The 27,465-nt window shown below is 37.1% G+C and overlaps 3 protein-coding genes across 3 annotated transcripts in view; 2 read left to right on the top strand and 1 right to left on the bottom strand.

Moving 5' to 3' along the window:
- LOC140155696 (replication factor C subunit 4-like) overlaps nucleotides 1-27,465 on the bottom strand; it is a 443,685-nt gene that overhangs the window by 184,761 nt on the left and 231,459 nt on the right. The window lies entirely within an intron of this gene.
- On the top strand, nucleotides 3,754-7,758 carry LOC140154647 (sulfotransferase 1 family member D1-like). Its single transcript, XM_072177214.1, has 5 exons — nucleotides 3,754-3,952; nucleotides 5,250-5,426; nucleotides 6,318-6,445; nucleotides 7,244-7,487; nucleotides 7,634-7,758. The coding sequence occupies exons 1-5, from the start codon at nucleotides 3,754-3,756 to the stop codon at nucleotides 7,756-7,758; spliced, it is 873 nt and encodes a 290-aa protein (XP_072033315.1).
- Nucleotides 15,404-26,962, top strand: LOC140155689 (uncharacterized). Its single transcript, XM_072178618.1, has 5 exons — nucleotides 15,404-15,758; nucleotides 19,009-19,263; nucleotides 20,300-20,477; nucleotides 22,126-22,433; nucleotides 23,273-26,962. Exons 1-5 carry the CDS (start codon nucleotides 15,615-15,617, stop codon nucleotides 23,540-23,542), a joined length of 1,155 nt encoding a protein of 384 aa, XP_072034719.1. The 5' UTR covers nucleotides 15,404-15,614; the 3' UTR covers nucleotides 23,543-26,962.

A 27,465-nucleotide genomic window follows, 5' to 3' on the forward strand; every position in this document is an offset into this window, starting at 1 on the left:
TTTGTGATAATGGTATATGGCGTGTCGTGCGCCACACATTACTCAGCGATTCATTGTAAAGTGTGCCGAAGCTTTCGGGTTTAGGCATCTATGCCTTTGCGTACCCACTATAAAATCGATGCGTTTTTTTACACATGTAGTAACTAAATATTCTCAAACATTTCCTTCTTTGGTTTGCGTGATCATAATACATATAGAATCGACATGACCTAAATTCCTACATATATTATATATTGTACAAACAAGTACTAAGTTTAACCTCCTAACTTGAACTGAAAAGAATAAAGATATTGTTTTAGCAAACTTTAATCTCAAACAGCAATCCAACCTTCAACCTCAAACAATCTTGATATTATAAATATTATTGTACCTGGCTGTTATGATATTACGAAACATACACATTTCATAACATACCACAATAATTTATGATGCTTTTGACACCTAAAAGCTTTCTTGCGTTGTGTACAATATATTCTTTTTGCAAGGAATTTAAAAATGCGTCATCAGTGGAAATGCCGATCTTGATTTTGGCACACATTTATATTTATAAGCACCTAGGGGTTGTGCAATTGAGCATCCCGGCCCGGTAATTGTTTTCGAATGGCGTCCAAAAATCAAAAATTGCTTGCCCCCCCCCCCCCTCGCCCTGCTAAAATTGCTTGCAGACGAGATAGGTAGATGGGGGAAACATATTTTGGCCCGCGGGGATCTTCATAGCATACGGGTATATGTGCCACCGTTTTGGGCTCCATTTCCAGCGATTTTGGTATATTGTTGGGTGGGTTTTCAGTTGAGACCAATACGCCCAATCGGGGACATTTGGGAAATGGTGTCCTTAACTACATGAAAATTACAATTTAAAAAACACATCAGAATATTTATGACATTATACAACATTGAAGTCGACACCGAGGCGTTGCTCGCCTCGGTCCGGTTAAGAACCACAACCCCTCGAGTGCTGCCGACAAGACCGGGGATTGCAAGCCACGAGGTAATGGCCCGGTAAGCGTTTTCGTGTGTATGTGTGCTCGGTTGATTGCGCAATCGAATCACGTGGAATGCTTGCGCTTGTGTGCTGTATGGCTTGGGTATACAATAAATAAGGCAAAAAGCAAGCAGAAAACACTCAGCTTTTCTCATCAGGCAGTTGACAATACATGTACCTGAATATGTTATTTACAATCTCAGGAATGTCTACAAAAAAGAATGATATCATTGCATTTTGTAATTATTTTCATTTTTTCACCGTCAAGTAAAAACAATAGTTCCGCAATTTTCTGCATTCATTCTTGGAGAACAAGGATATAATGCTTGTCCATTGTCAGACAAAACTGGTGAAATATACGCTGCTAGTATTATTAAGCAGTTAATTGTCTTTATATACTTCATTAATATATTCTTGTTCATTGATTGGTTAAAAGTGGATCACATGACCAAAAATAGTTCTACCATCAGTACTCCTATCCGTAAATAGTACCTCTAAGCCGTAAATAGTATTTTCAATGTCCCGGATGAGCCGTAAATAGTATAGTACTCCAAGCCGTAAATAGTACTTTTGACCATGCCTTCCGCGTGCGCGCATTCGATGCGACGGAACAGTTCACGCACGCGAAACTGCCATAGCGTGATTTCGCGCTGCTGTAATTGGTTAACCCGATTTTAGCCTATTCGATTTTTTTGAAGGGCAAAATATAGGTTTTGCTTAAATTGGTCGTGCTGTTCACTCAGGATAGAAGCTGGAGAGTCAAAACGTCAAATAAAATTCTTTTAACCAATCACTGAACAAAGAATATTTTAATGAAGTATATAAAACAAATATATACTGCCTTTATTCGAAGTTCTGGTTAAAACTATGGTCCCTCGTTGAGATCAATTAATACTATTTTCCTTCGGGGCTGCGCCCCTCAGGAAAATAGTACCAATTGATCTCACCTCGGGCCCATAGTTTTAACCAGAACCTCTCATGGCAGTATATATTTGTATAATATAACCATGATAACGTAAATGCTATCGAATTGTTTTACTAATCAGACAATTCTTACCTTCTCTTAGCCTGTAATTATTCCATATTAATGCCGATTTTATTCCTATTATTGCTGACAGGTTAGACTTGCACGTCAGTCTGGTAGTAAACGGGTGACCATCAATAACTCGGCGCAAATAATACATCATGAACAAAGGTAAATAATATTAAAATTGTCTAGGTTCCAAACTTCAACTTGACTTACTGTGATTATGTTTATCTTGTTAAATTTTATTAAAGGTACTGCTGTAGGTTTTTAAATACATTTTTACAATGACCCACTCTTGAAGGGGCATTGCGCCATCTGCAACCCCGGATGCAACCGATTTGACATGGTTTCTGAAGATCTTCAGAGCAGATCTGTGAAGCCATAAATTCTACTTCGGCTCATTGTGTGGTTGTCATGATTCGACACATGAATTTCCTGTGTACAGTATTACACGTAGTGCATTTCTTGTTGAAAAATCTCGTGAATACTGAACAATAATTTCGTCCACCTTTAAGAAATGTATGCACTTGAACTTGATAGATAAGCTTTAATGAACTTCGTCCTCATTTAATATTTACGTGTGTGAACTGACCCGTGATCTGATAAGTCATGCAGTGATCGTCCTCATCAATTACGTGCAATATCACCATGATCACGAACATCACGAGATGGATTAACAAAATATATGCAAAATAATCATGTCATAAAAAGCAAATTGAATTTACACTACTAAAAATTGGTACACTCACCGAAGCGCTTTCGCTGGCTCGACCGATGTCTTCAACGGAGGATTGCTCTGAAGATTTATTGCTACTGATTTTTAATATCTTCGATGATGCCAAACAAAGAAATGTTATAGCGGAGGAGGTTGTCCCAGACAGGATCAAGCCCAGGATCAAGGTCTAACTCTTTCACGGTTCAGCCTGGATCTTTTTGTTATAATATGAATTGCCTCCAGAACCCTATGAGGTAAGTCTTCCATCCCCATCTCCAACACCTTTACGCTTCCCATGATCTGGTGTCCTTTGCTCCTGTCAATGTGCTTCTTAATCGCTGATATGGAACTGATTGCTTTAGAGTTATGTTTTTTGCTTGGGCGAGATTTGCCAATGTAAAGGAGTCATAGTCTGGGGATTGAAAGCTGTGCTTAGGCCTACTCCTGAAGAAACTTTCTGAGAGGCCTTTCACAAAGGGTAAGGTGACAAAATACGCCCTTCTTTAAAATTGGTATCTTGTGAGCCATCCTTATTCTGTTCATTTTTGTTTTGGTCGAGCCCTTAACAATGTCCAGTATTGATAGCCACTGTCGTGTAACATCTCTTTATTCAGCTTGTGTTTCAACGGTGGATGGTGCAAGCTAAAATTCAAGTATATTGATCTGTGTTAGTACAGGCTTGCAGTGCACTTGCCGGATTTTTGCTGATCCGTTCAGTTTCCGAGAGAGATTAGCTTATTATCGAGGAAAGGCAGACACCTGTCTCCCTCTTTCTATATTGAGCGTGAATTGAATATAAGAAGACAAAATATGAACCAAATTCTGGACTCACCAACGATTTTTTCAGTAACGGTTGCGACCCGTTGGCCGGTTCTTCATCAGACTGTGCAGAGAATTGACTGGTGGTTTGGTCATGTGATGGTAATGCAGCGAGGAAGTTGTTTCACGGTGGGGTCCCAGGCATGCGATAGCAGGAAACGGAGACCTCCCTTCTTGTTGAGTGCTGGCTGTTCGGCTCTTTCCCGGATGGCTTCTTTAATTCCCCCTCTCAAACCACCTCTCCTCCTTATCAAAGATGATAATGTCGTCGGATTGAATTGCAAGCCCTCCAACAACTTACGGAGCAAACTAGTTCACGTGAAGGACAAAACCCCAAAAGACAAACAATCTAACGTTGTGTATGGTTTAACTTACTCTGAAACCAGTTGCGCCCAGTCTTACGTAGGTGAGACAAAATAGTCCATTAAAGCTCTCTTTAACCAGCACCGGAGAGGAAGCTCCAACGAAAACCAGGACTCTGCAGTCTTCACCCACTCAAAAATCTCTGGCCACCAATGCTTCATCGATTTCAACTAGATTTCGATAGCTTTGAGCAAATTAGACTTCTGGAGCAATGTGAAGGGGATACTCAATGTTACTCTTACGTTAACGATTGACATTCCCTCATTTTAAGTATTGAGTTTTAGTTTTGGTTTTGGTTTTGTTCACGTGGTTTCCTATTATCATGCCTAAGCTCTTGACTGACGTGATTATCGATACCCTTTGTTAGAAACTTAAAATTTGTAGAAAGAAGATTAGGTTTTCATTTCAGTTTCTTATACAATGGTGTGAAGAGGATAATCACTTGGTTTCAAGTTACCAGATGTAAGTATACAAAAGAAATGTTTAAATTTCGCAGTGCAATATTCACGAGGAGAGAAATCGAGCATGTCAATCTAAATTGAACACGTGGTTTAGACAATCCAATTAGCCATTGGTATTTAAGCTGTGAAAAAATATAGTTCATCGAAATATTTGCATTCGACATTACAAAAGGGGCGCATGTAGGAGAATCGATGGAAGGCCATTATATGACTTCCAATATAAGCTAGTGACTTTTATAGGAGGGGAGAGAGAAACAGATGGGAGAGAGCATTGGAAGTGGAAAGGGAAGGGGGGAGGAGAGCTCGAGATAGAGGAGATATCGAATGTAGGGGGAGGCGAGGAGGATGGAGATAAGGAGACACTTAGGGAAGAGGTTATATCGGTGGGAAGAAGGGGAGCCTAGGTAAGCTTAGCGGGGACAATAAACTAATTCATAATCAAATCATCTCCGTCACCATGCATCGTTTATACAAATAAACAACACCCTCCTTCAATATACGCGCATGAGAACTCGGGGTGTAATTATACGGTGACATGAAAGTATGCCACCTACGACAGACTTATCTGAAGTAAGACTAAATCAGATTTCAAAGAGCATCAATTACCGCCCGCGGTGATAGATATCCGATAATACTTATGTTAGCGCAATAGGCCATTATAATACATATGGTTTAATGCCCTATACTGTGTCCTCCCAGCACAATAGTTTTATGATTGCAGACCAGATCTGCTCCACTTTTTAATCCCTTGATTTTAGGTTTCTGAACAAAAGAGAAACCAAAACTTATAATTTGAAATGAGGGACTGCCCTATTTCAAGACATTATTTAAGGTCAGTGTTATTTTACTAATATTAACTTATCTTCACGCTATTTTCAGAATTGCAACATTTAGTAGAATCTCTTCCCGTTGTAGAATGGAAAAAAGGGGAGAACGTTTTCCACGAATTTGAAGGATATTTCTTTGAACGCGCAACAACAACAACGACCTTGGAGCTACTTAAAAAATGGGAGGTCAGAAAAGATGATACGTTCGTTCTTGCCTATCCAAAAGCAGGTACAATATGCAACATCATCCTCATCATCGTCATAGTCATTGTCATCATCATCACCATCGCCGCCATCATCATCGTCATCGTCATCATCATAGTCATCGTCATCATCATCATCATCATCATCGTTATCGTCATCATCATCATCATCATCATCGTCGTCATCATCTTCATCGTCACATCATCATCATCGTCATCGTCACCATCATCATCATCATCATCATCATCATCATCATCATCATCATCATCATCATCATCACATCATCATCGTCATCGTCACGATCATCATCGTCATCGTCATCATCACCATCGTCATCATCATCATCATCATCATCTTCATCGTCACATTATCATTATCATCATCACCATCGTCATCGTCACCATCGTCATCGTCACCATCATCATCGTCATCATCATCAATGTCATCGTGATCGTCATTGTCACCATCATCATCATCATCATCGTCATCGTCATCGTCGTCGTCGTCATCATCATCATCATTGTCATCATCATCATCATCATCATCATCGTCATCATCATTATCGTTATTACCACATACCGTAAAAATTCGTTAATATGCATATGTGCCTATTTATTTTAAAACGAGTGGCTCGGACAAGAACGAATATTTAAGGTAGCTTGTTAAACTTTTTCATTTTTTTTTTTAATTTACAAATACCTGTGTTACATAATTTGTATTTAAAACTACCCTAAAGATCGTTCTTATCCCGGCCGAGCAACACGTTAACAGGCACATGTGCTATACCTGTGTTACATAACTTGTATTTAAAACTACCCTAAAGATCGTTCTTATCCCGGCCGAGCAACACCTTAATAGGCACATGTGCTTATTAACGAATTTTTACGTATATCATTGTTGTTTGTCTATTTCTCAGGTAATACGTGGATGCTTCAGATCATTTCTTTGATCCTAAATAATGGTGATGTGAACAAGGCTAATGGAACAAACATCTCTTTTAGGGTACCATTCCTTGAAATGTCTCCGGTCAAACATTATTCTCAGGTACGATTGCTATAAAAATAACCGTTGACATTGATTTAAATGGCTGTCAATAAAACCTCAAACCTAGATTATTATATAAGTCAGAAGTACAAGTCAGAACAAGATTAAAAGGAAATATTAGCGCTAGACTAACTAGGGCGGTTCTGTTACCATTATCTGGACTATGGTGCTTCGGCAGTATCACGGTGGTCTATACCGGTATTCAACATTGCATGCTGGTATGGTGTTGTCAAGCAGCCACACTGCCACAAACTATAGTCACTATTCGCCGTCGAAGTGACGTCATAATCGGATATCTTGTCCACCATAGCAATAGATGAATAGATCGCCCTGCACTACAAGCAGATTGCATTAATGTCAGCAATAGATTGAATACAATACCGCTCTTTTCAAAGATACTAATCTTACAGGTGCCGCGTGAACGTCGTAGTGCATGGCGATCAGTCAAAATTGTATTCATCTATTGCTATGGTAGTTAATCTGATTAACTACGTCACTTCGACGGCGAATATCAGACATGTGGACAATTTTTCTGACTGAAGATAAATACACAAGGGTCATTCATAAGATTCTTGGGCAGTTGAGACCCTGCAATATAAGTTTGGGCAAAGCTGGATTGGATTGAAGATGGCTGTTGCAAGCTATATTGTGCAAGACCAACAAGCTATTGCGCAACAACAAAAGGTGATTCAGTGAGGAATATATATATATAGAGCTGGTCTTTAGCCCAGCTAAAAAGCTGCGTATTGCATTCATGAGCTCTTTAATCATTGGCAGGTCATTTTTCCTTTCCGCCAGGTGTCAATGGTACCCTCTCCGCCAACAGTCATAGATGACTTGCCATCGCCAAGACTGATCAAGACGCATTTACCTTATCAGGTTCTACCTAAGCAAACTTGGGATATCAAGCCAAAGGTTATCTACGTTGCAAGGAATCCAAAAGATTTGGCTGTGTCCTACTACCACTTTACTGAGTACAATTTAGGTATGCCGAATTTTGCGACATTCGGGGACTTTCTTGATGAGTTCTGCGCGGCAAGAGGTAGGTAGAATCCATAGACATCGCATATATGCCTACCTAAACCTATAGCTAAGTGAACAAGGAATTTAAACGAGCTAGCTGGATGAATGGCGGGTATGTAAATTAAGAGATTGATGCTTATGTCTAAATGCTTTCTATCCATTCAGTATACGGTGGTCACTACCTCGAGGAAGCTAAATTCTGGTGGGAGAGACGAGATGAACCAAATGTTCTCTTCGTTAAATATGAGGACATGAAAAAGGTATGCAAAGTAGGCATATTTCTGATCTAACAAATAGTCATATTTCAACAAATATGTCTTAAACAAGCCTTATGTGGTTAGATGAAGACTTTCAAAATCAAAGAGTGTAATTCCCCGGGCCATAATTATAGTTCAAATTAATTGACGGCATTTCTCCCATTTTGCCGATTTTGGACACATTCAGCTACATTCTGACGCGGGCCAGAGTTGCCGGATCGAGCACCCCATCCCTCATATAATGTATTCAAACCAGAGGACGGATGATTGAGCCTTTCAGACAATTCCATTTTCTTTCACAATTTTGTGATTTTATAGTACAGATAGTGTCTCATTGAAACCATTATTAATTTTTTATTCCCGCTTTTATTATTTCTAGGATTTGACCAGTGTTATTGGTAAAGTTGCCGACTTCATGAGTCGCCCTCTTTCAAATGAAACTATTGAGTCAATAGCTATCAATTCTGATTTCAGTAAGATGAAAGAAAACCCAATGACGAACCCTGACTTAACCAATCACTTTCCACCTCACAAGAAAACCAAATCTTTTATGAGAAAAGGTAAGGGAGCAGTATCAGCTAATATGTACACACTTAAAAATACGGGGTCATATATACACCACTTTTGGGGCTCTTTTTGGCCCCGTACGAGGTGAAATTTGATACAAAAGTGGTTGTTTGCAACGAAACGGGGTCAATTTGGTTTTAGTCGATGCATATTGAATTTATTATGAATTTACATCATCAGACAAACTGATCAAAATACATAATGTGTGTTTTAATAATAAGTCTTACCAGGGTTACATCGCATCATAATAAATAAATTAATTAAATAAATTTCGGTGTTTCATATAGCGCCTTTTCCGGATCTTAGAAGGATCGAAATATAATTGAATATGATTCACGTGCAAGACATGATGACAATATAATCGCCATCATGTTGACCAATCTATCTCGGTTGCAGGGTTAACAAGGAGTGAAGTCTTTATCAAAGCACAAACAAAACATCGCTTCATTCAGTGCAATTGATGCACGGATATAAAAACGTTCACTTGATGAATGGTTATCATGGCTTACTGCACTATGATCAATATTCAATTATCGAATGAATTATCGTCACAACACTTATTACAACGAATGAGAGGTGATTTATTCATCGTTGAATATAAACACACTAAGTAAGCCTATGTTTCAAAACCGGCCATGCTTATAGCTTTTCAAAATTACAAGAAGACCATTCGGAGCGTGGATCGGAAGGTCAACTTCATGTTTTTTACTTGCATTTATAAGTTGTTGTTTACAACTTCAAAGTATAGACCTCTGGAAACTGAGGCAACCGTTACTACTGCTAATACGATCATTGGGTATACCGATCATCAGACGGTTGGTTTCTACGCTCACCTGTAATGGATTTGAGCACTTTTAATTCCAAAGTTAGTCACCTGGAAAATAATACTTGTTATAAGTTGTTGTTTATACAATGAGTAAAATACTCATTGTACAAAAAAACCTAACAACTTATAAATGCAAGTATAATGTTTGTCATTTCTTTTCTCTTGTATAGGGACTGTTGGGGATTGGAAGAATCATTTTACCGTGGCTCAGAATGAAACATTTGACGCATACTACCAAGAAAACATGAAGGAAACTACGTTAACATTTGACTTCGATCTCCGCGCGCAATGCAAGAATTGAACATCTTGTATTAACTTTCATCCATGCATTATGAAATTGACGGTGATCTTGACTGGCTTTTGGAGTGAAATTATTCAGGAAGTTGTCTGCATTTATAAAACTATTTACATCATATTTTAATAACAGTACATGCTATGATACTAATACCCACACATTTATTTATTTACGAACCGGTGTTACCTGTATTTGTATGAGTTTCATGATTCATCTATTGTTACATTTATCGTATAATTCCAGCAATCGGGACAAATTAAAAGGAATAATTATAGAAATGAATAGGGTGATAATGTAACTGATGCATGCTTGCACCATATTGTGTACCTCTGTTAAATTCCAAAAAAAATGACAATAGGCAATTATTATCGTGGTTGGGTGACGATATTACCTAAAGCTGTTTTGCCTGTTGTACCTGTCTTGTACAATTAACCAGGCATACGCCCTCAAGCTTTATGTAACTTTTTTGGTTTGCAATAATTTAAACTGATGATGATGACGCTTTATCGTCACAGGTTCGTGATTTTAGCATCCGAGGGGGGGGGGTCTCAACTTTGGTTTGGGTGGGAATGTGCGGCTGGTACTCCGAAAAACTACGACTTTAAACCAATTTTGACGAAAAAAAAACTAACCAAAAAACAACGACCCAAAATACTAATAATTTTGGAAAACGTTTGATGAAAAAACTATGAAAATTTAGCACTTTGTCGAGAAAATCAATTTGAGAAATAAATTATAAGCAACTTATAAACACCCTTCCCTTTCTTAAATCAAATTTGGGCAGAAATGTGACAAAGGTCAACGCTCTTTTGGCTGGGTGCAATTTTCATACGGGTAAGGGCTAGCAACCTTTGCACAGTATTTTTTGTGGGACATGAGAGCACATCATACATTTCGAATTACATTCTGAATATGAGGAATGTCCTTCTGATATCAACTAGTGAAATTCGCGGTATAATACAAATTTTATGGCAAATTATTCAGTAATAATTGATATTTTTGACATTTACTGACAATCCTCGAAGTAAAATTTATAAATCTAATGATATTTACTTAAAGTGTATGTAGCTGGGAGACAAAGCCGACGAAAATTTGAAAATGTTGATCTTTCGTATTGAAGATCTAGATTTTTTTCACAACCACCTAAGAAATTGTGGTCTTTTTGGGGGGAAAATGTGTATCTTCAATACGAAATGTCAAAATTTTCAAATGATCGTCGCCTTTTCCTCCCAGCTACACTTTAAGTACATATCATTATATTTATAAATTTTACTTCGAGGACTGTTAGGAATAGGCCCTAAATATGAAAAATAAACCAAATTTCGCCAATTTAAAAAAAAAAAGTTTGATATCAGAAGGACATTCCTCATATTCAGATACAATTCGATATGTCTGATCACTGATGTGCTCTCATGCATGTCCCACAAAAAATATTTTGCAAAAGTTGTCAATGATTTTGGTGTTTAGTTATGTTTTCCGACATCAACCGAACAGCAAGTTAAAAAATTCCAAATGACCGCTTATATTTCCAAAAATGTATTCATCCCATCCCCACTTTAAAATTATTACACCAACAGGCGTACTATTAAAGGGTCATTTGGTCTTTAAATCCAAATACATGGCTTGATAAAAGGAATTGTGAGCTATGCATGATTGAGCAGTTTCGTTAGTTCATGAAATACTCTCTACAACACGTAATTGAACGTGATCATGAAATAATGTATAGAGTATGCCCATATAATCCGGGAAGTGAAATAAGAGAAAGCAATTGAAAAATAAAACCAAAACCAAAAACAATAAACTATTTATAACTCAAATCGGGAAATCAAAAGGGCAGGCTATCTGATTTAGCGTGTCTTATTGAACTTTTCTGATTTGTTTTAGTTTCCAATATTTTTTCAATAATTTATAATACGACGAATAACTTGTTTTCAGATGCGTATCAGCGGGTGGACAGGGTGGACGAAGTCTGGGCCCACAAGGGCTGATAAAGGAGATGTTAAAAGGACCCGCACTGCTCCTCATCCATGGACCCCGAGGCTCTTGCTCCGTCCGCCCCTCAGTGGCGTAGCGTGGGTCATTATATTGGGGAACCGACCATGATTGGGGGAGGGCATCGGGTCCTATATGATTTTCTAAAATTTCAAATCTATTGGGGGTACGTGCCCCCCCCCCCTGCGTGCCCATATGACGCTACGCCACTGATGCCCCTGATTGTTTTACTTGTTCATGTGTGTAGAATTTGTTGGGTTTTTTTTTCATTAGGGATTACCAATTGAAGTAAGCCTACTTATATAGAAAAAAAACATTGGTATAATGCATAAAAAAGTAACAGAAATCGAGATAAATACTTCTCTAATATTTATCTATGATGGAATTTAATTTTGGCACATTTGTGGCAGTAATTTTATTTTTGGGGGCCCTGGGTCAGGCCAAATGTGGAGGCCCCCAAACTCACCGTGAGGAATGCATGTCCACTCAAGTGGCCAGGTTATGGTTTAGGTACCGTACCGTATTAAGATCGACAGTGGCTGCAGGAGCATTACATTTACAATTTAGAGTGGGACAAGCAAAATAGATTTTACTACAGGATATTTGCGCGCGAAGCGGGTGGAAAATCTCAATTTCAGACTATTTTAGCCCCAAACAAAGGTGAATCTTGCACTACAACGGGCCAATGTGCGCGAATCGCGCAAAATGTAGCAATTTTACCCTATTATTTTAGCCCAAAACATGCTGTTTTCGGGCAAAATAGGAACATGCACAGGGCAATCATGCGGGCCACAAAAAATTTGGGGGCCTGGGCCCGGGCCCATCTGGTCCAATGGTAAATCCGGCCCTGATGTCATGTGTTTATAATTTAATGTTTCCATTAAAATTGTAAAACATTTTGCGTTTGACCACTGTGGTTTGAGATAATTTTTTTTTACAAATTTCACAGAATATTAAACTCTTGTTATTTTGTATATTGATGAGTTGAATAACTTTTCAACAGCGTACATCGGCGGATCGGCCATCATGAAAAATCTGAAGCATTGGACCTCTGTCTCATATCCCTGTTGTATGTAAGAATCCACAGTGTTAGAAGGGTATATTGTCAGGATATGAGCAGGGGCGTAGCCAGCTTTCTTGGTCAGGGGGGGCAAATACAATTTTGGGGGCACAGACGAAAAAATTGCAGTTGCATCATACAAAACATAGAGACTGTATGTCTTCGAGCTTCCCGAAAAGGACCTTATTGGGATGATGTGCGCGCGTAACGCGAAAAAAAATGGTATTTTACACTATTTTCGCCCATTATCCGGCTAAAAAAGGGCTTTATTGCTACAATGTTCGCGCGTGGCGTGTTTTTTTTTTTTTTTTTTGTATTTTACACTATTTTGGCCCTGAATTTTGCTAGAAAAGGGGCTCCTTGCCCTATTTCTTTTCCTTTGCCCTCCTGATTTTCTCTTTCATTTTTTTTTTGTCAGAGGGCACTTTTTCTTTCATTTTTTGTCGGGGGCACTCTGCTTTTTTCCCAAGCTTTATTGCGTGTTCAATGGTCAAAAGTCGATTAGTCTCGGTTCCAGACGGCCTGTGCGTCTTCGTATTTTGTTCAGTGACAAAGCCCGGGGAATAAGCATGCAACCGAGACTATAGCTAGACATCAGCAAGGCTATCATGAGGAACAAATATTTAAACAATTATCAGTGGGTGTATCATTTATCAATCAGTGTCAATAATATCATCAGTGATATCATGATACTTTTGATCAGTTTCGTCACAGGTCCATTTTTAAACTTTTATTTTCATTTCAGGCGTGCAACCAAATATAAATTCAGTTCATTCCAACGTAGGGCCCTACACGTGACAAGTGGTCATAACAATAAATAGGTAAATAAGTATATATTTTAGGATTTTTTTTTCTGAATTAAAGATTGTTCAAATTCGCTGTCTTCACCCGACCGGTAGGCCTACTCTGGGAGTTGCACAGCACAGTTATTAATGTACGATTACGGTCAAATTTTTATTCTTTACCAAATGTTATGAAATTGTCAAGAAACTGTCAGGAAATTTTGCTGGTCATTTTAAGCTAAAACTATACAATAATATGCCAGAAAACCACGATACTCTCTTTGCTGTTTTCTTAGACATTTGACTGAATTCAAATTTGACCAAATCGTAATATTACTGGCTTCAATGTTGACATTTTTGGGTAAGGTAAAAAATGGCAAAAAATCACACACAAAATGCCAATTTGAACCCGAATATCTTAATGCCCCATTAATTTCTAAGCATGTTCAGTATCAAGTCACATAAAATTCGTTTCACGTCCCCACGTTTTTGGAAAAGTGAGGAGGGAAGGGTGTGTTTACCCCTTTTCTTTTCTTTTGTAGCAAAATTGACATTGATACCGGTACAGCAGTTTTCACGTATAATTGCTTGAAATTTTCAGCATCTTCGAGGAAAACAATGAGGCGCTTTTTTATTTTAAGATTATGAGGGGTATACTTCAGAGGATGATTTAAGCACTTCCCAGCAAGTCTTGCGGTTAGCACAGCTGTGTGAGTGAACATGACATCACTGCCCGCCCACTGCATACACACGTGCATGGTTAAATTTGAATTTGGACAGATATATTTACAGTAAAAACACCTTCAAAAGTTGGTCGATTTCACATTTTATGTTATCTACAGAAGGTGTGAATTATCCTTCATGCATACATCACTTTAGATCTGAAATCGACCGAGTAATAATGACACACGGGCAATTCTAAAACAACATCTTTTGCACAGAGTTCAATGGGATTTGAAAAGTAAAGTGGCAGTTGAAACTCTAGTGATAGGCCTAACACTTTTACAGTGCATGATGGGGCTTCCTTAAATCATCCTCTGGGTATACTTAGAGTGCCACAAAACACTTTAAATTGATTCATACTGACTAAAAACTTGTTTATCAGCATTATCATTTTCAAAAAGTTAAGTGTTTAAGTTAAAGGTCCGTAACCCGATCAAGCGCCACATGAATGTGTCCCAAAAATCGCCCCCCCCCCGGCTTGCCCAAATTTCCCCACCCCCCTTCGGCTCGCCAAAAATTTCTTGCCCCCTCCTCCCCAATTTTCCCTCCCCCAGGGCTCATAATTATTGCACAGCCCCTAACGATTGAACATAAAACAAAAAATAAAGAAATACAAAAGGGGCGAAATAAGAAATTAAAAAAAAACCACTATATTGTCGAGCACGAGGGACATGAAAAAAAAAAAGAATTCGTTAAAAATAAGGCCAAGTAAAATACCATGTATATCGTCCCCACCCACACCGATTTTTTGGAGATTTTCAAATATTTTTGTTATTTTTTTTTCTTTGCTCCTTTACTTTGTTTCTAAAATTGTTTTTGTTTGTTTTTTCTTGTTTTTGTTTTGTTTTTGTTTTTGTTTTTGGCCTATATATTTGAATTGATATTCCATGATTGTGCACTATCTACCACTTCCTGTGGTGAAAAAGACATAACTTTCTAATTGCTTCATATAACATAATAATAATAAATAAACAAATGCATATTTGTCAGTCTTCATGTATAGGCCTACATGATTTCTCTCTTTTCAATCTACTTTCGATACCCCGCCAGTTCCGATTATGTGCCGACAATGAAAATAATATATTTCGTTTGTTTGCGGCTTCTTTTTAAATGTAGGCCTATTCTATTTTACGTTTGCCTGTTTTATAGAAGTATCTAATAATATTTTATAGACATGATAGAACTTAGAAGTCGAACGATTACGAAATATTCACCATTCACGTGGTTCTGGACAATCCCCAATAGTCTAAAAATAGAATTTATGATCAGGCGGATCGCAAATAGTCTCTTCCGCAGCTGGTTTGGTTACGCTCCCTCCACAAAAACATATGTACGGAGGGAGCGAAAACAAACTGGCTGCCGTAGAGACTACACCGGAAATTCCCACAAAACCACAGATCCACCATATGATTCTTGGCACATTATGAGCTGAGTTTGACTCTGAGAACACAATAATAATAGTCAGTTACAAGTCGTTTTTTTTTGGACTACAATCTTTCCCCGCTGTTCTTCCCTATATCAACTATCAGGAAGAAACATTAGGCTAACATTTATAATTCTACAGACACGAATTGAGACATCACTTTATACCAGCGATTGCAGAAATTGAGAGTAAGACCACGTAAGCTTACACAATACATACAAATGGCTAGTACTATGGCCGCATCCTCCTCAGCTCAAGATGTTGTTGATGGACGTAAAGGTGGGCGTTTATTTGAAAGAATAAAACATTTTAGTGGCGATTCAAATAAAGGCAGCGACTCGGCTTACAACTCAGGCACAGAAGAGGTATGTAGCAAAGATTTATCATCTTTTTGAAAATATTTGAAATAATGAACTGCAACCTTTATTTTTTATTAAAACGTATCATAATTTGCACTACCCATTTAATTGTGACAGTGTTTGGTATCTGAAAATTGCGCTAAATATACAAATTGTCTGTAGTTGTTTTAGTTGTTGTTGTTTTGTTGTTGTTGTTTTTTGTTTTTTGGGGGGTTTCAATTTTCTTTTATAGAACCACCAAAAAATTGACATTGTAAAAACTCATTTAAACTGAAGTCTGTATCATTATTTCAGCAATACCATGTTGTTTACTGTGCAAGTTTCAGCGATCCCAGCATATTAAAAGGGCATTTCGTGATCCACAGCCTCATCCCCCCACTTTTCTCAAAAAAAGTTGATATTTTTATACCACTGCAAACCTCTGGCTACTGTACATAATGTTTATGTACCAAACATTTCTTGCAGATTAAATTGTTTAGCAAAAATATCGTCAAATTTGAATTTACACACAGAGACAGTGGTCTATGGAGCAGTGTAATACACATAATCATGCATAACTCGCAAACGCAAAATCGGAATCAACTTAAATTTTGGGAATAAGCTTTTTTCGTGAATATCTACTGAAAATGTCATAAAAAGAGGATGCTAGGATCACAAAATCCTCCTTTATGTGTAAAAAAAATAAAAAATGTTTATAAATTGCCTAAAAGTGAAGGATAAGTCATTCAAATTGTCATTGGGTATTTTTGAAATGAAACATTTGACAAAAAAATGAAGAAAACAGCAGTATAAGGACCTATGCATGGTTGAAGCTTCATTCAAATACAATTGTAGCTAATAGAAATTACAGATTCGTGTAACATGTCTTCTATAGTCTTTAATACACAGCTTTCAGCTTACCACTACATTATAGCAGGCTATTTTAGCACATCTACGATACTAACAAAGGTGCCAAAACCCTGAATTTTGATGATTTTTATGATCCTCTTGATGAGCGACTCACTGAATGGCCTGTCAAAATTACGGTACTCCTTTTGCCTTGTCAGTGAATCAGATCTTGTTGCAATTAGTGTTCAACATCAAAATCTGCTTTTTTGTAACATTTTTTATACAATCAAAATAGATTTATAAATGACAGTAAAATTGCATTTCTTAAGTGTAGTGCAGCTTAATGTCTGTACAGGTGCATTGCTTCAAATGCATTTTGTGACCGTAGTACATACTACTGCGCTATGGGAAATTGTACAGTAAAACAAAACAATTGCTCAATAGAATCGATACCTGGATTTTCCAATCCCATGTATCATGATCACGAAGTCTCCATTCATTCATTCATTTACTTATTGGGTACCTGGGATCTCCCTAGTACCTGCATGCATGAATGGTCAACAAATAAAACAAAATCCAGGTCACATGTATAGCGCTATTCTAGCTACAACAAATCAAAATTTAATTTTGGGAGTTTCCAATATATATGATAAATAAATACAAATTTCTTGAGCGAATATCAGTCTGAATAGAGCATATTCAGTCAGCCAACAGGTCATTTGAATGATAATGGTGCTCTGTAGTCAAAATTTTAGCTTATTGCGAAATATGAGTGACTTTTCAATTCATTCATTGGTTTTTTCCCTGCATGGCTCCATGTCCAGTTTGCAATCAGTCAAAAAAATTTAAATAGATTGTGTGCTTGATGGGTTTTAAAAATCATTGGGTTTGAAGAAAACTAAGTAGAATCTGAGACGAATAAGTAGAATTAATGTCACTTTCTCATTTTTGTGTACCACAAAATTTAAAAGTTAGTGCATGCTGCCTTAGCCTTTCTTGAACCATATGATTGTGGTCTGTAATCTGTATGTGTATAATTTGCAGATCTTGGAGACCAGAGAAGGGACAAAAGGGAGATGAAAGAGTGGGAGAAAGAGAGACAGAGAGGCCAGGAATGAGAGAAAGAGAGGGGGCACTAGCAGAAGAGTGCCTATACTAGGAACCACTAGCCAATTTTGAAATTAAAGTTATAAATTTTGTTCCACTAGCTATATACTATTGAAGTGCTTTAAAAGGGAGAGTTCAACAAAAGTACCATATCAACGTTGTGCAGTATTACACTGTTTATTTTTCCGGGTATCTAGTTGTTTTTCCCATCCACCCAATAGAAACTTGTCCAGGGATGCACCAGGAAATGGTTGACCACAAGATTGAAACCAATTGCCTTTATTGATTGCAATTAACATGATAAACTGGTATCTGAAATTGATCATGCTATATTTGATAGTTATCAGGAAAGTGCAACTTTCAAGTCCTGATGATATTTAATATATGGGGGTGGGTGGGTTTTGGTCCCATGCATGTATGCTAAAAATAGGACTTTAATAGACTGTGATTAAACAGATTCACATTTTGCTGATAAATGAATAAGGGTATCAATATATCTGCACAGGTGAAATCTAGGGAGGGAAACTACTGCACTTGGTTTTTTTTTTCTGGAAATGATCCAACATGGGGAAAGAAACTGATATATTTTACAACTGTACTATGGGGCCTGTTTTTGGATTGTCAGACAGAGTAGGTTCACAGTAGGCCTATAGGCAAATTTCCCTTCCCCTGTTCTTTTTTGGGAACCATTGTATATGAGCACCTCCCCCTGATTTTGATTATATTTATTAAGACGCTTAATTTCAATTTTTGATTTTCATTTTCATTTTGACACATTCTAAAGTTTTATAAGGTATCGCTGTGTCAGCAGGAAATAGAGTAGATGAACTAGTGCGTAGCGATACCCGGGGCGATACCTCATAGCATAAGTTACACATCTTGCAATGCAAGAATAGATATTGAATTTCTTAAAGCACAGCACCTATGAAAAACACTTTTGAGTTTCACTTTCAACAAATGTTGGGACTTCTAAAATCATGGAAAAATCCAGTGAGCATTTAATTGTCTATGTCATTAATGAGTCTCACTTTCACCAAAGGTCGGGACTTCTGAAATCATTGGTGTGGGAAATTCAGTGAACATTTAATTGTTTCTTAATCATTAATCTATGTTTACCCCCATGATCTTAATATAAGGGGATGATTAAAACAACACAAGATAATTAAAGTAATGTCTTTACTACTCTATGATCACCTTCATTATTATTTACAATTTAACAAAACATAGTTCCATTTGGTCACCTTGAATTTGTCGTCCTTGAGCACTTCGTTTTAGAAAAATGTCAATATTGTTTTTTATCTTCTTGTTTCTTGAAATACAGGGCAACCATATAGAAGACAATATGGGCAAAAAGAAGCTTAGAAAGAGCAAACAGAAACATGGGTCAGTTGAGGCCTTGGTTCGCAGCATTCAAAGTATGAACATCCATCTACTAGAGAAAGATGATTCCAACTTGGTACCATATGACATCAATGACAGGCAATGGAGCAGCAGTGAAAGCAGCCTCTCATCCGTGTCTGATCACTCCCAAAATGTTGAACCATTCACTGAATATGCTACAAATGCTGCACCACAGGTGAGAAAGCAAATGTTTGTTTGTTTATTATTTATTTGTGTGTTTGAACAGTTGCTCTTAGTAATAGTACTAGTAATAGTGTACTTGTGTGATGTTGCCCCTATTCAGCACATAAGGCTGCGAGTAAAAAATAAAACATGTTTCTCGTCCCCTCCCAATTCCTTTTGTGAGGCCGCTTCAATTTTTTTTAAATTTAGTTAAAGCTTTTGAAAAAAGATGGCTAAGAAGGTGAGATACTTTCTCTGCTATTAATAATATACAGGAAACTATATGTTTATGTTATGTCATATAAAGGGAGCCTACCTACCAGAACAATAAAATGAAATAGGCCTCTTCCTCTTTTCAGGCATTATTTTAAATGCAGGGCCTAAGTAATATGTGTATTTACACCTATTTTTTCGATAAAAGATAAAAAGCCTATCATCCTCCTTTTTTTTTAAACAGCAGTTTAAATAAACATTAGGCCTATTTCAGCATTTTGTGTAAAGAATAACCAAATTAAAACTTGACGGAAATTGTACATTGTGGCTTAAAATTGAGGTATAGTGAATTAGTGAAATTACTTAGAAACCACTGTTATTCAGTGTGAGTGATCAATATTGAAAGTATAAACTTGACCTTCTTTATTTGTTTCAAAAATCCAGAGATATCCCAGAGAGATATCAAGTTAATATATATGTGTGGGTGGGAGAATGTGGGTGAATATCTACACAGCTAGCCACATGACCAGATACTCACATGTGATGTGAGAAATTGCTATTTCAAGCTAATGGATGCTTTATTTAGCGGTTGTGGAATTTCCAATTGAATTTTTAGTGATGCTATGAATATGTGTATGTATATGCTGGGTGTATGCTTGTGTCTTGTTATTGCATAGTGCTTTTTTAAGTACTACAATTAAACAGAGAGCCCAATACAATTAACTTCTATTCACTATAAATGTTATAAAGTAAAAGTTACTTAATATTCCTATTCCTACACCAAGTTTCTGATCAAGCAACCAAATTAATTATTAATATTTTTCTGTTTTTGGCAGGACATCGGGATCCCGTGGATTTTTGAACAGAATGTAAAAATCCAAGCAGATAATTGCAAGAAAGGAGAGCATGGAGAGTGTCTGTTAAAGATGGGCAAAAAAGTTGAGATACTGTCACAGAAAACAAAATATCCAGTATTCTCAGTTGAATTTGGTGGTTGCTTTGATGACAAAAACAGTAAGTATATTTGGCTTGAAAGGGCAATGCAAGTGTTGTAGAGTTGGGGACCAGTTCATATTTATGTTATTGCTAGGGAAATGGGAGATTTGACAAGTTTCTAGCCATCCCCTCCCATCACACTGTCACCACTGCACTAGTCCTGAAATAGGGGGGGGGGGCAGAAAGAAGTGCCTACTGACAAAAAATAAAATAGAAAATTGGGAAGGCAACAAAAAAGGAAAGAAGCTCTGTCCCCAAAATTGCCTGATGCATCATCTGTGCTGCCTCAGTTAAGTGTTTCCCACCAAAATTCACCCCGATCATGTTCAGCCTCTCCAAAAAAACCGTATGTATACCACTGATAATACCGGGTCAAAATCATGCACCCCCACCAAAACTTGGAAGAAATTTTTATTTGCCCCAGGTATATTTTTATTTTGCCCCACCCCCATCACGAAAGCTGGCATCTGCCTTAAATTACTAAAAAATTACTTTAAAAATTCCAAGGTATCTTTTTGATACTATGATCAAAGTAACACCTATTTTCTTATTATTTTCCCTATATTTGCCGAGTTATATTGCCTATATCTCAAATTGAGAAAAATTGATATATTGGTTTTTGCATCTAAACTCTTCATGTATATATTTTCTTTTCAATCAAAATTAATTAAGTGAAACATTAAGTGAAATAAACATTTATTTCCTGGTCATGATTAAAAGTTAAAAGTGGCTTGAAATCATGTCAGTTAAAAACTTGAATAAAGTCACTCAAAGCTTCCCTGCTCAAAAACATTGAATTCATTGATCTATGAAATTGAATATGTTTCCATTCAGCTATTGAAATTTTTCTGAAAAGTGCAATTCATTAATTGGTTTATAGCAGGTGAGAAACCAGGGTGAGATAAAGTGCAAATACCAAAGCTATAATGTGTCTTGGGGAATTCCCAGCCATAAACTGCCATAGATACATATACAAAAGTAAAAAGATAAGATTGTGCAATCATTAACCAGTTGACGTCAAATTTGACCCGATGTGAAGAACCGAGACATGATTTAATATCATTGATTAGATTCAATTGATCAATCTGTGAAAGATAACAGAGAACTCTTGAACTTTGCATTGCTATTGAATACACAAGGAATGCATGCATATATGGCAAAAGGTTGCCAGTCCTTTGATAGTTAATTTGGTTAATTAAGTTTTCATGGGGATGGGGTCATTGAACAAGAGCATGATTTGTGGCCTTCGGTGTGAGAGTAAAATGTAAAAGAGCAAAATATTTAGGGGTCATTATGTGAGAGATATGTCAGCAATGGCAATCAACCAATAACAAAACAGAACTCCTGACTTTTAAAATTAAAAATGACACTCTTTTAAACAATGATGTGGGTGATGTAAAATGTTGTTACTTATCCTATACTGTAATTATGAGGTCTGTTAGTAGTAAATAATCTCACAGCCATGTCTGGCAAAATGTATAATCCAGGGAAATTTTGGCATTTGGAGAAAAATTTTGTTCCCTAGAATAAAGGAATACATTAGAAATTGTGGGAATATTGCTACTTTTGTGGGAAATTTATCCTATCTTACCAGGAAATGAACTATTACCGGTATATAGGCATATATTATCTGAGCATATCTCACAACTTCTTTTCCCCTTTGCAGCAACACTAAAATGGATGAATAAGGGAAAGGATGAATTTGAAAACCTGCAATTTGGGATGTTAGAGCCATCAAGCTCTGAGGAAATGCCGGAAGAACCCCCAGCTCCTATTGATGAAGACTCACCACCTCCTTTGGAAGAAGAAGAACCCTCAGCTCCAAATGAGGAAGATCAACCTGAAGAAGAAATGCTGAGACGAGACCAAGTTGATGCAAGCATGGAGGAAAATAGTGATGGCCCATTCACCTATCGCCTTGCCACAGTAAAGGATGCAAGCATGCCAGGCAAATTGAGAGTTGTAGCTGTTCATGTATGTATACGTCTATTGTGTTTATGTTGAAATTAAACTTCAGGACTGTCATTCTGTATCCTAATACAGTGGCGTACCGTGGCCGCTCCTATCCCGGGGGGCTGAAGAATATCACATTTTGCCGCCCCTTCATCAACAGCCCGAAAAGGTTGAAGAGCAAAAGTGAAGAGCAAAAAAAAAAAAAGGATTTTAGGCGCTAGCGCCCTAAAAGCAATGTATAGTACCATTTTTTCACAGTTCTTCAAATTGTTTTCGCCCTTTTTTCTTTACTATTTCTTTTTGCCGCCCCGTCGTTTTTTCCGCCCCTGTTTTTGCGGCCCCTTCTTCTTCCGCCCCCCCTTCGTTTTTGCCGCCCCCTACTTTGACCCCGGGGGGCTGGCGCCCCCAAAGCCCCCCCCCCCAAAATATGCGCATGTGATATGAAAATATGAAAAATCTCATTCCAAATCCTAAGCATTACCCTTACACCTAACCCTATGTTGTAACCATTATTATAACTTAAACTGTTTTATGATTCAAACATTGTAGCATAGCTAAAAAAAATGCTTTCACAAGCTTTCACGGAACAAGCTTCCTTCCAATCTTTGCATCAATTTTAAATCAATGAGCTTGGCTGAATTTTAAAATGCATGTTATGACACAAAAAATATTCCCAGTCTCACGGAAAGAACCCCCACCCCCACCGTTTTGGGACCCTAGTCTAATCTCTCATCAAAAGACCCCTAGTTTTGAATTGGTGTCCACACATTCCCATCACTTCCAAAGTCAAGGCTCCCCACTCTGTGGGTCTAAATACAATCATTTTTATAATGTTTGTTTTACCCATTTTTATCTTGCAGATAGATGATACTGAACTGCTTGATGCAACTATCCAATGGAAATTGGCCAAATATGGTGGATTCTTCACCCTTCGAGATCCCAAGGAACGCCCTGAGGAACATCCGGACAGCGAATGTGATTTGCATCTTGCTGTCAGCTGCTGTAAGCCAGAACCATTTTTCGTAAGAAAAGGAAAATATTGGAATTTTTTTGTAAACCCAGAGGTTAAATTATCAATCTGGCCATCAGACACTCAAGCTGATGACTGTGATTATGGTGATGAGTGCTAAGTTGTTCATTGGTTTATTCCATTTGAAATCTACACTCCCTCTGAAGAAGATTTAGCTAAAGGTTTCCAGCAAAGGGAGTATGGGTTTCAAATAGAATAGACAATTAGGTAACCTCTTTTTGAAATACTCACTCCAGTTGTGGAAGATATAGGTATAAAGCCATATACAGGGGGAGCATGGGTTTCAAAATAATTAACAAGAGCCAATTGCATTTGAAAAACATACTCCCTCTGTGGAAGACTTTTTTTTAATCTGTCACAGGGGGAGTGTGAATTTCAAATGTATCAGCCCTTTATAGAATTGTACAGCGTTTATTTTATCCCAAAAAACTGAAATAAGTATTATCGCTATATAGCTAGCATATGTATTCATAACAGCCATTTTAATAATATGGATAATACATTTGTACATTGTTAAAAATGGGATACATTGTGTATTATGAAAGACAAGAATGAAATAAGATGAGTAATCACTTGATCATGTCATGTAAGTCATTATCAATATAACAAATATTGAAAGAAACACTGTTTATTGCTAGGATTTTGGAAAACCATTTATATTTTTATAAAACTAAGAAAGAAAATGGAAAGGGAACACTCAAGACTTATTATTACATGACATATCATTATGCTTTGTTTCTATTAAAAACTAAAAAATACAAAGATTATAAATTGAAACTAAAACAGACATGATGATGACCGGGTTAATTACCCAAGGCAATTGGTATGTTCAAACTATTGCACTATTAGTGTTATAGGTGGAACAATTTATTAACCAAAATTATAAAGAATCATCTTATTTCATCTTTCTCATATTTGAAGGCATGTACGTATAGTATTTTTATGTAGATACATTTTATATATTTAAATTTTGTATAGTTTCACTGAGTGTGAATTAATACATGATCCCATAAAACGGCGTAAAATTAAAATCAAAACTGAAAAAGAAAATTTTATGATAAGTTTGAAATGCCATAAGCAGCTGTGTTCATGGTGTTTGATATTGTCGCACTAATCATGCTTAATATACAAAAAAAAAGATAAAAAGATTTAATTTTATCTGTCATTTTATGGGAACATCTCTCTACTTACTAGTATTCATTCCTTATAGGAACATTGACTCAAACCTTTGTACTGGTTTTCTTTACCAGAAAATGTATTTTGTTATTGTCTAAAGGAAATCATAACCTGTGAAACAGAAGCAATTTCATAGTGTGTATATACCCTCACTAAAGTAGTACTGAGTGAAAAACAATTGATGAAAACTGTGTTTCTGAAGCCTGTGCACATAGCTTTTAAAATTGCTGACCAATTGATCCACTGTAGACCCAGAAAAGATACCTTACCCTTCCCATAATCCTTTGCAACATGCTGCATCACCTCATTACATTAAATAACACTCATATTAACAGGTTCCCTCTGTTCTCATAATGAGAATCAGTGGCGTAGCCAGTGGGGCCGGTGCCGGATATTGAAATGGAAGTAATGCATTGTGGGATAAGATATCTTTTAGTTGTCAGTTGTGGGATCTTTGTGGCAAAACAATGCTTAATTTTACCAACTGAAAAAAAAAGAAGATTTTGCAGACTCATCATTCTTGAAGTGTTCAGCGAAGCTTCATTTTGCCAATTTAAAAAATCACATAACAAGACTGTCATCAATTTTGAAGTGTTTAGCAAAGCTAACGAAGGGTACAATTACGTCGTATTTCCAGGCTATTTGAATTTCCTTGGCAATATGCTGCTATGCAGCTTGTAATATATATAATGTAAGAAACATTGTTGTAGTATATTGGGAGCATTCAACCATTTGGATTGATGGAGTCTTGAAGAGTATCATGTTTGGGGCAGTAGTGACATTAAAAAAGTAGCAGGTATCCAGATCTGGGCCAGCCAAACGACAGAGTTATATAATTACTTGTCAAATATATATATGTAGATGTTACAAAGTATTTAAAAATTAAGATATAATAAAGTATAACAAGTTACCACAAAGTGAAGTGACATGTCAGCCAGAATGTGTGGGAATACATGGTGTCCCAAAGACACCTTAACACTTGGATGGCATGGCGAATAAATAAATTCCATTTCAATCAGTGGTCTTGAATAAAAGTTATACTTCATCCAACAAAGGTGTCAAAAATCAACCTGGGAAGATTTAGCCAAAAATATTATTTGGTCAAAAATTCAAAACATTAGGCCAAGAGTCAAAATTTTGGATTTTTACTTTCACTATAGTGTGGTCCAAAGTTGCAACACTTTTAGTGAATGCAATTCTGAGAGTGCACAGTCCCTATGCATGATGAATACATACCCCCAGTCGATAGAGTTGACCCCTTTGTTTGCTGAAGCGTGTCTTCTGTTCTAAACCACAAATGTATTTTTAAGCTTGATTATTACTCTTGAAGGCACAATGTTTAAATACCCCATATTTTTCTAAATGTATTCTTAATCTAACCAAGTGATAAGATTTGTTTGGGATAACCTGTAGTGTCTTATAGTTTACAGTGACGTATGTCTCTGAATGAGAGAACAGTGGCAGCGCTACCAAGGATGGGGGGATTCCCCCCCCCTCCATATTTTTCTTGCCACCAGTCCCCCCCCCCATTTTGAAGCAAGACCCAAAAAATTATGTACATTTCCACTTTTTGCGTCAATTTTGCGCAAAATTTGCCGATTTAGCCCCGCCCCCATCCCCCCAAAAAAATTCATGGTGCCGCCACTGTGAGTGAATGTCTTTTTATTACATTATATGTCAACTTGAGGCAATTTGTAACTTGTTTGTTTTAGTTATATATAAGTTATACAGATGAATTAAACATCAAATAATTTGGATTTTTAATTGATTTGTGATTTCATTAATGATTTTGAGTATTCAATCATGGAATTGTATAATAATGTTTATGTGCCAATTAACAATTACTATGTTGTACTTTGTGCAGCTGAACATTTGTCATTGTTGTAGCATAGGGAGGACATATGCCCTGGGTGCCATCTTGAGGGGCACTGAATTACCCAATTCAATCCCCAGATTGGTTCAGCACCTCCTCCAAGTGGTGAAAGTGAAACATTTATGCCCACTTCGGTATAAATTATAAATTGAAAAGACAGTTTTAAGACAGAAATTTGATGTGATTATAAATAACCAAATTAGTGGTATTTATGCAAATATTCATGTGCTCCGCACGCAATTGTTCCATGAATTGGGTGGCACCGTTCTGTATCCTTTCCCCGGCAACACTTCACAACCCGTAGCTACACCACTGCACATATGATATTACTTAGTGTGCTTTAGAACTGTATAGTATTATTTTAAGTATTAATTTTTAATATTTTCAATATTACATATTCAAGAATTTTAATGCTCTGTATTATAAATTATGAACTAGAATTTTAGGAAATAAAGTGCCATAATTATATTACTATTGATTCCTTGTGTTTTTACTGTCAGTTAGGATCTGTTGTCCTTTATATTATACTGAATGAGTTGGGTAAATGTTCCATGTCTGTCCTTCGGAGGAGATGCGTCGTTAAGCCATCGGTCCCATATAGAAAGCTATCTCACAGACAGTTTAGGAAAGAGTAGGGTGTTAATCCTTGGCTGTCCCGATCCGTCCTATAGCTTGGATGTATACAGACATGTTGTGCATCACGACTGTACCAGTGGCATAGCCAGGACTTTTTTGGGGAGAGGAAGGCAACTTTCAGGGGCAAAACTTTGATGAAAAGCAAGCACATTCCACAGAGTGGCCAAGTCTTATCACAGGTGAGGGTTAGCTTCCCCCACCCCCACCCCGTGCCTCCTGACTATACTCCACATGGATGGTACTCACGGAGGAAGCTATACTATTCAGCCAATTCCTTAGGCGTGTCTGTCTGCTGTTTCTGATTATCGCATAAAAAGAACTAAATTACATGATGCTAC

Source organism: Amphiura filiformis, chromosome 6 (genome assembly GCF_039555335.1).
Source record: "Amphiura filiformis chromosome 6, Afil_fr2py, whole genome shotgun sequence".
NCBI lineage: Eukaryota > Metazoa > Echinodermata > Ophiuroidea > Amphilepidida > Amphiuridae > Amphiura > Amphiura filiformis.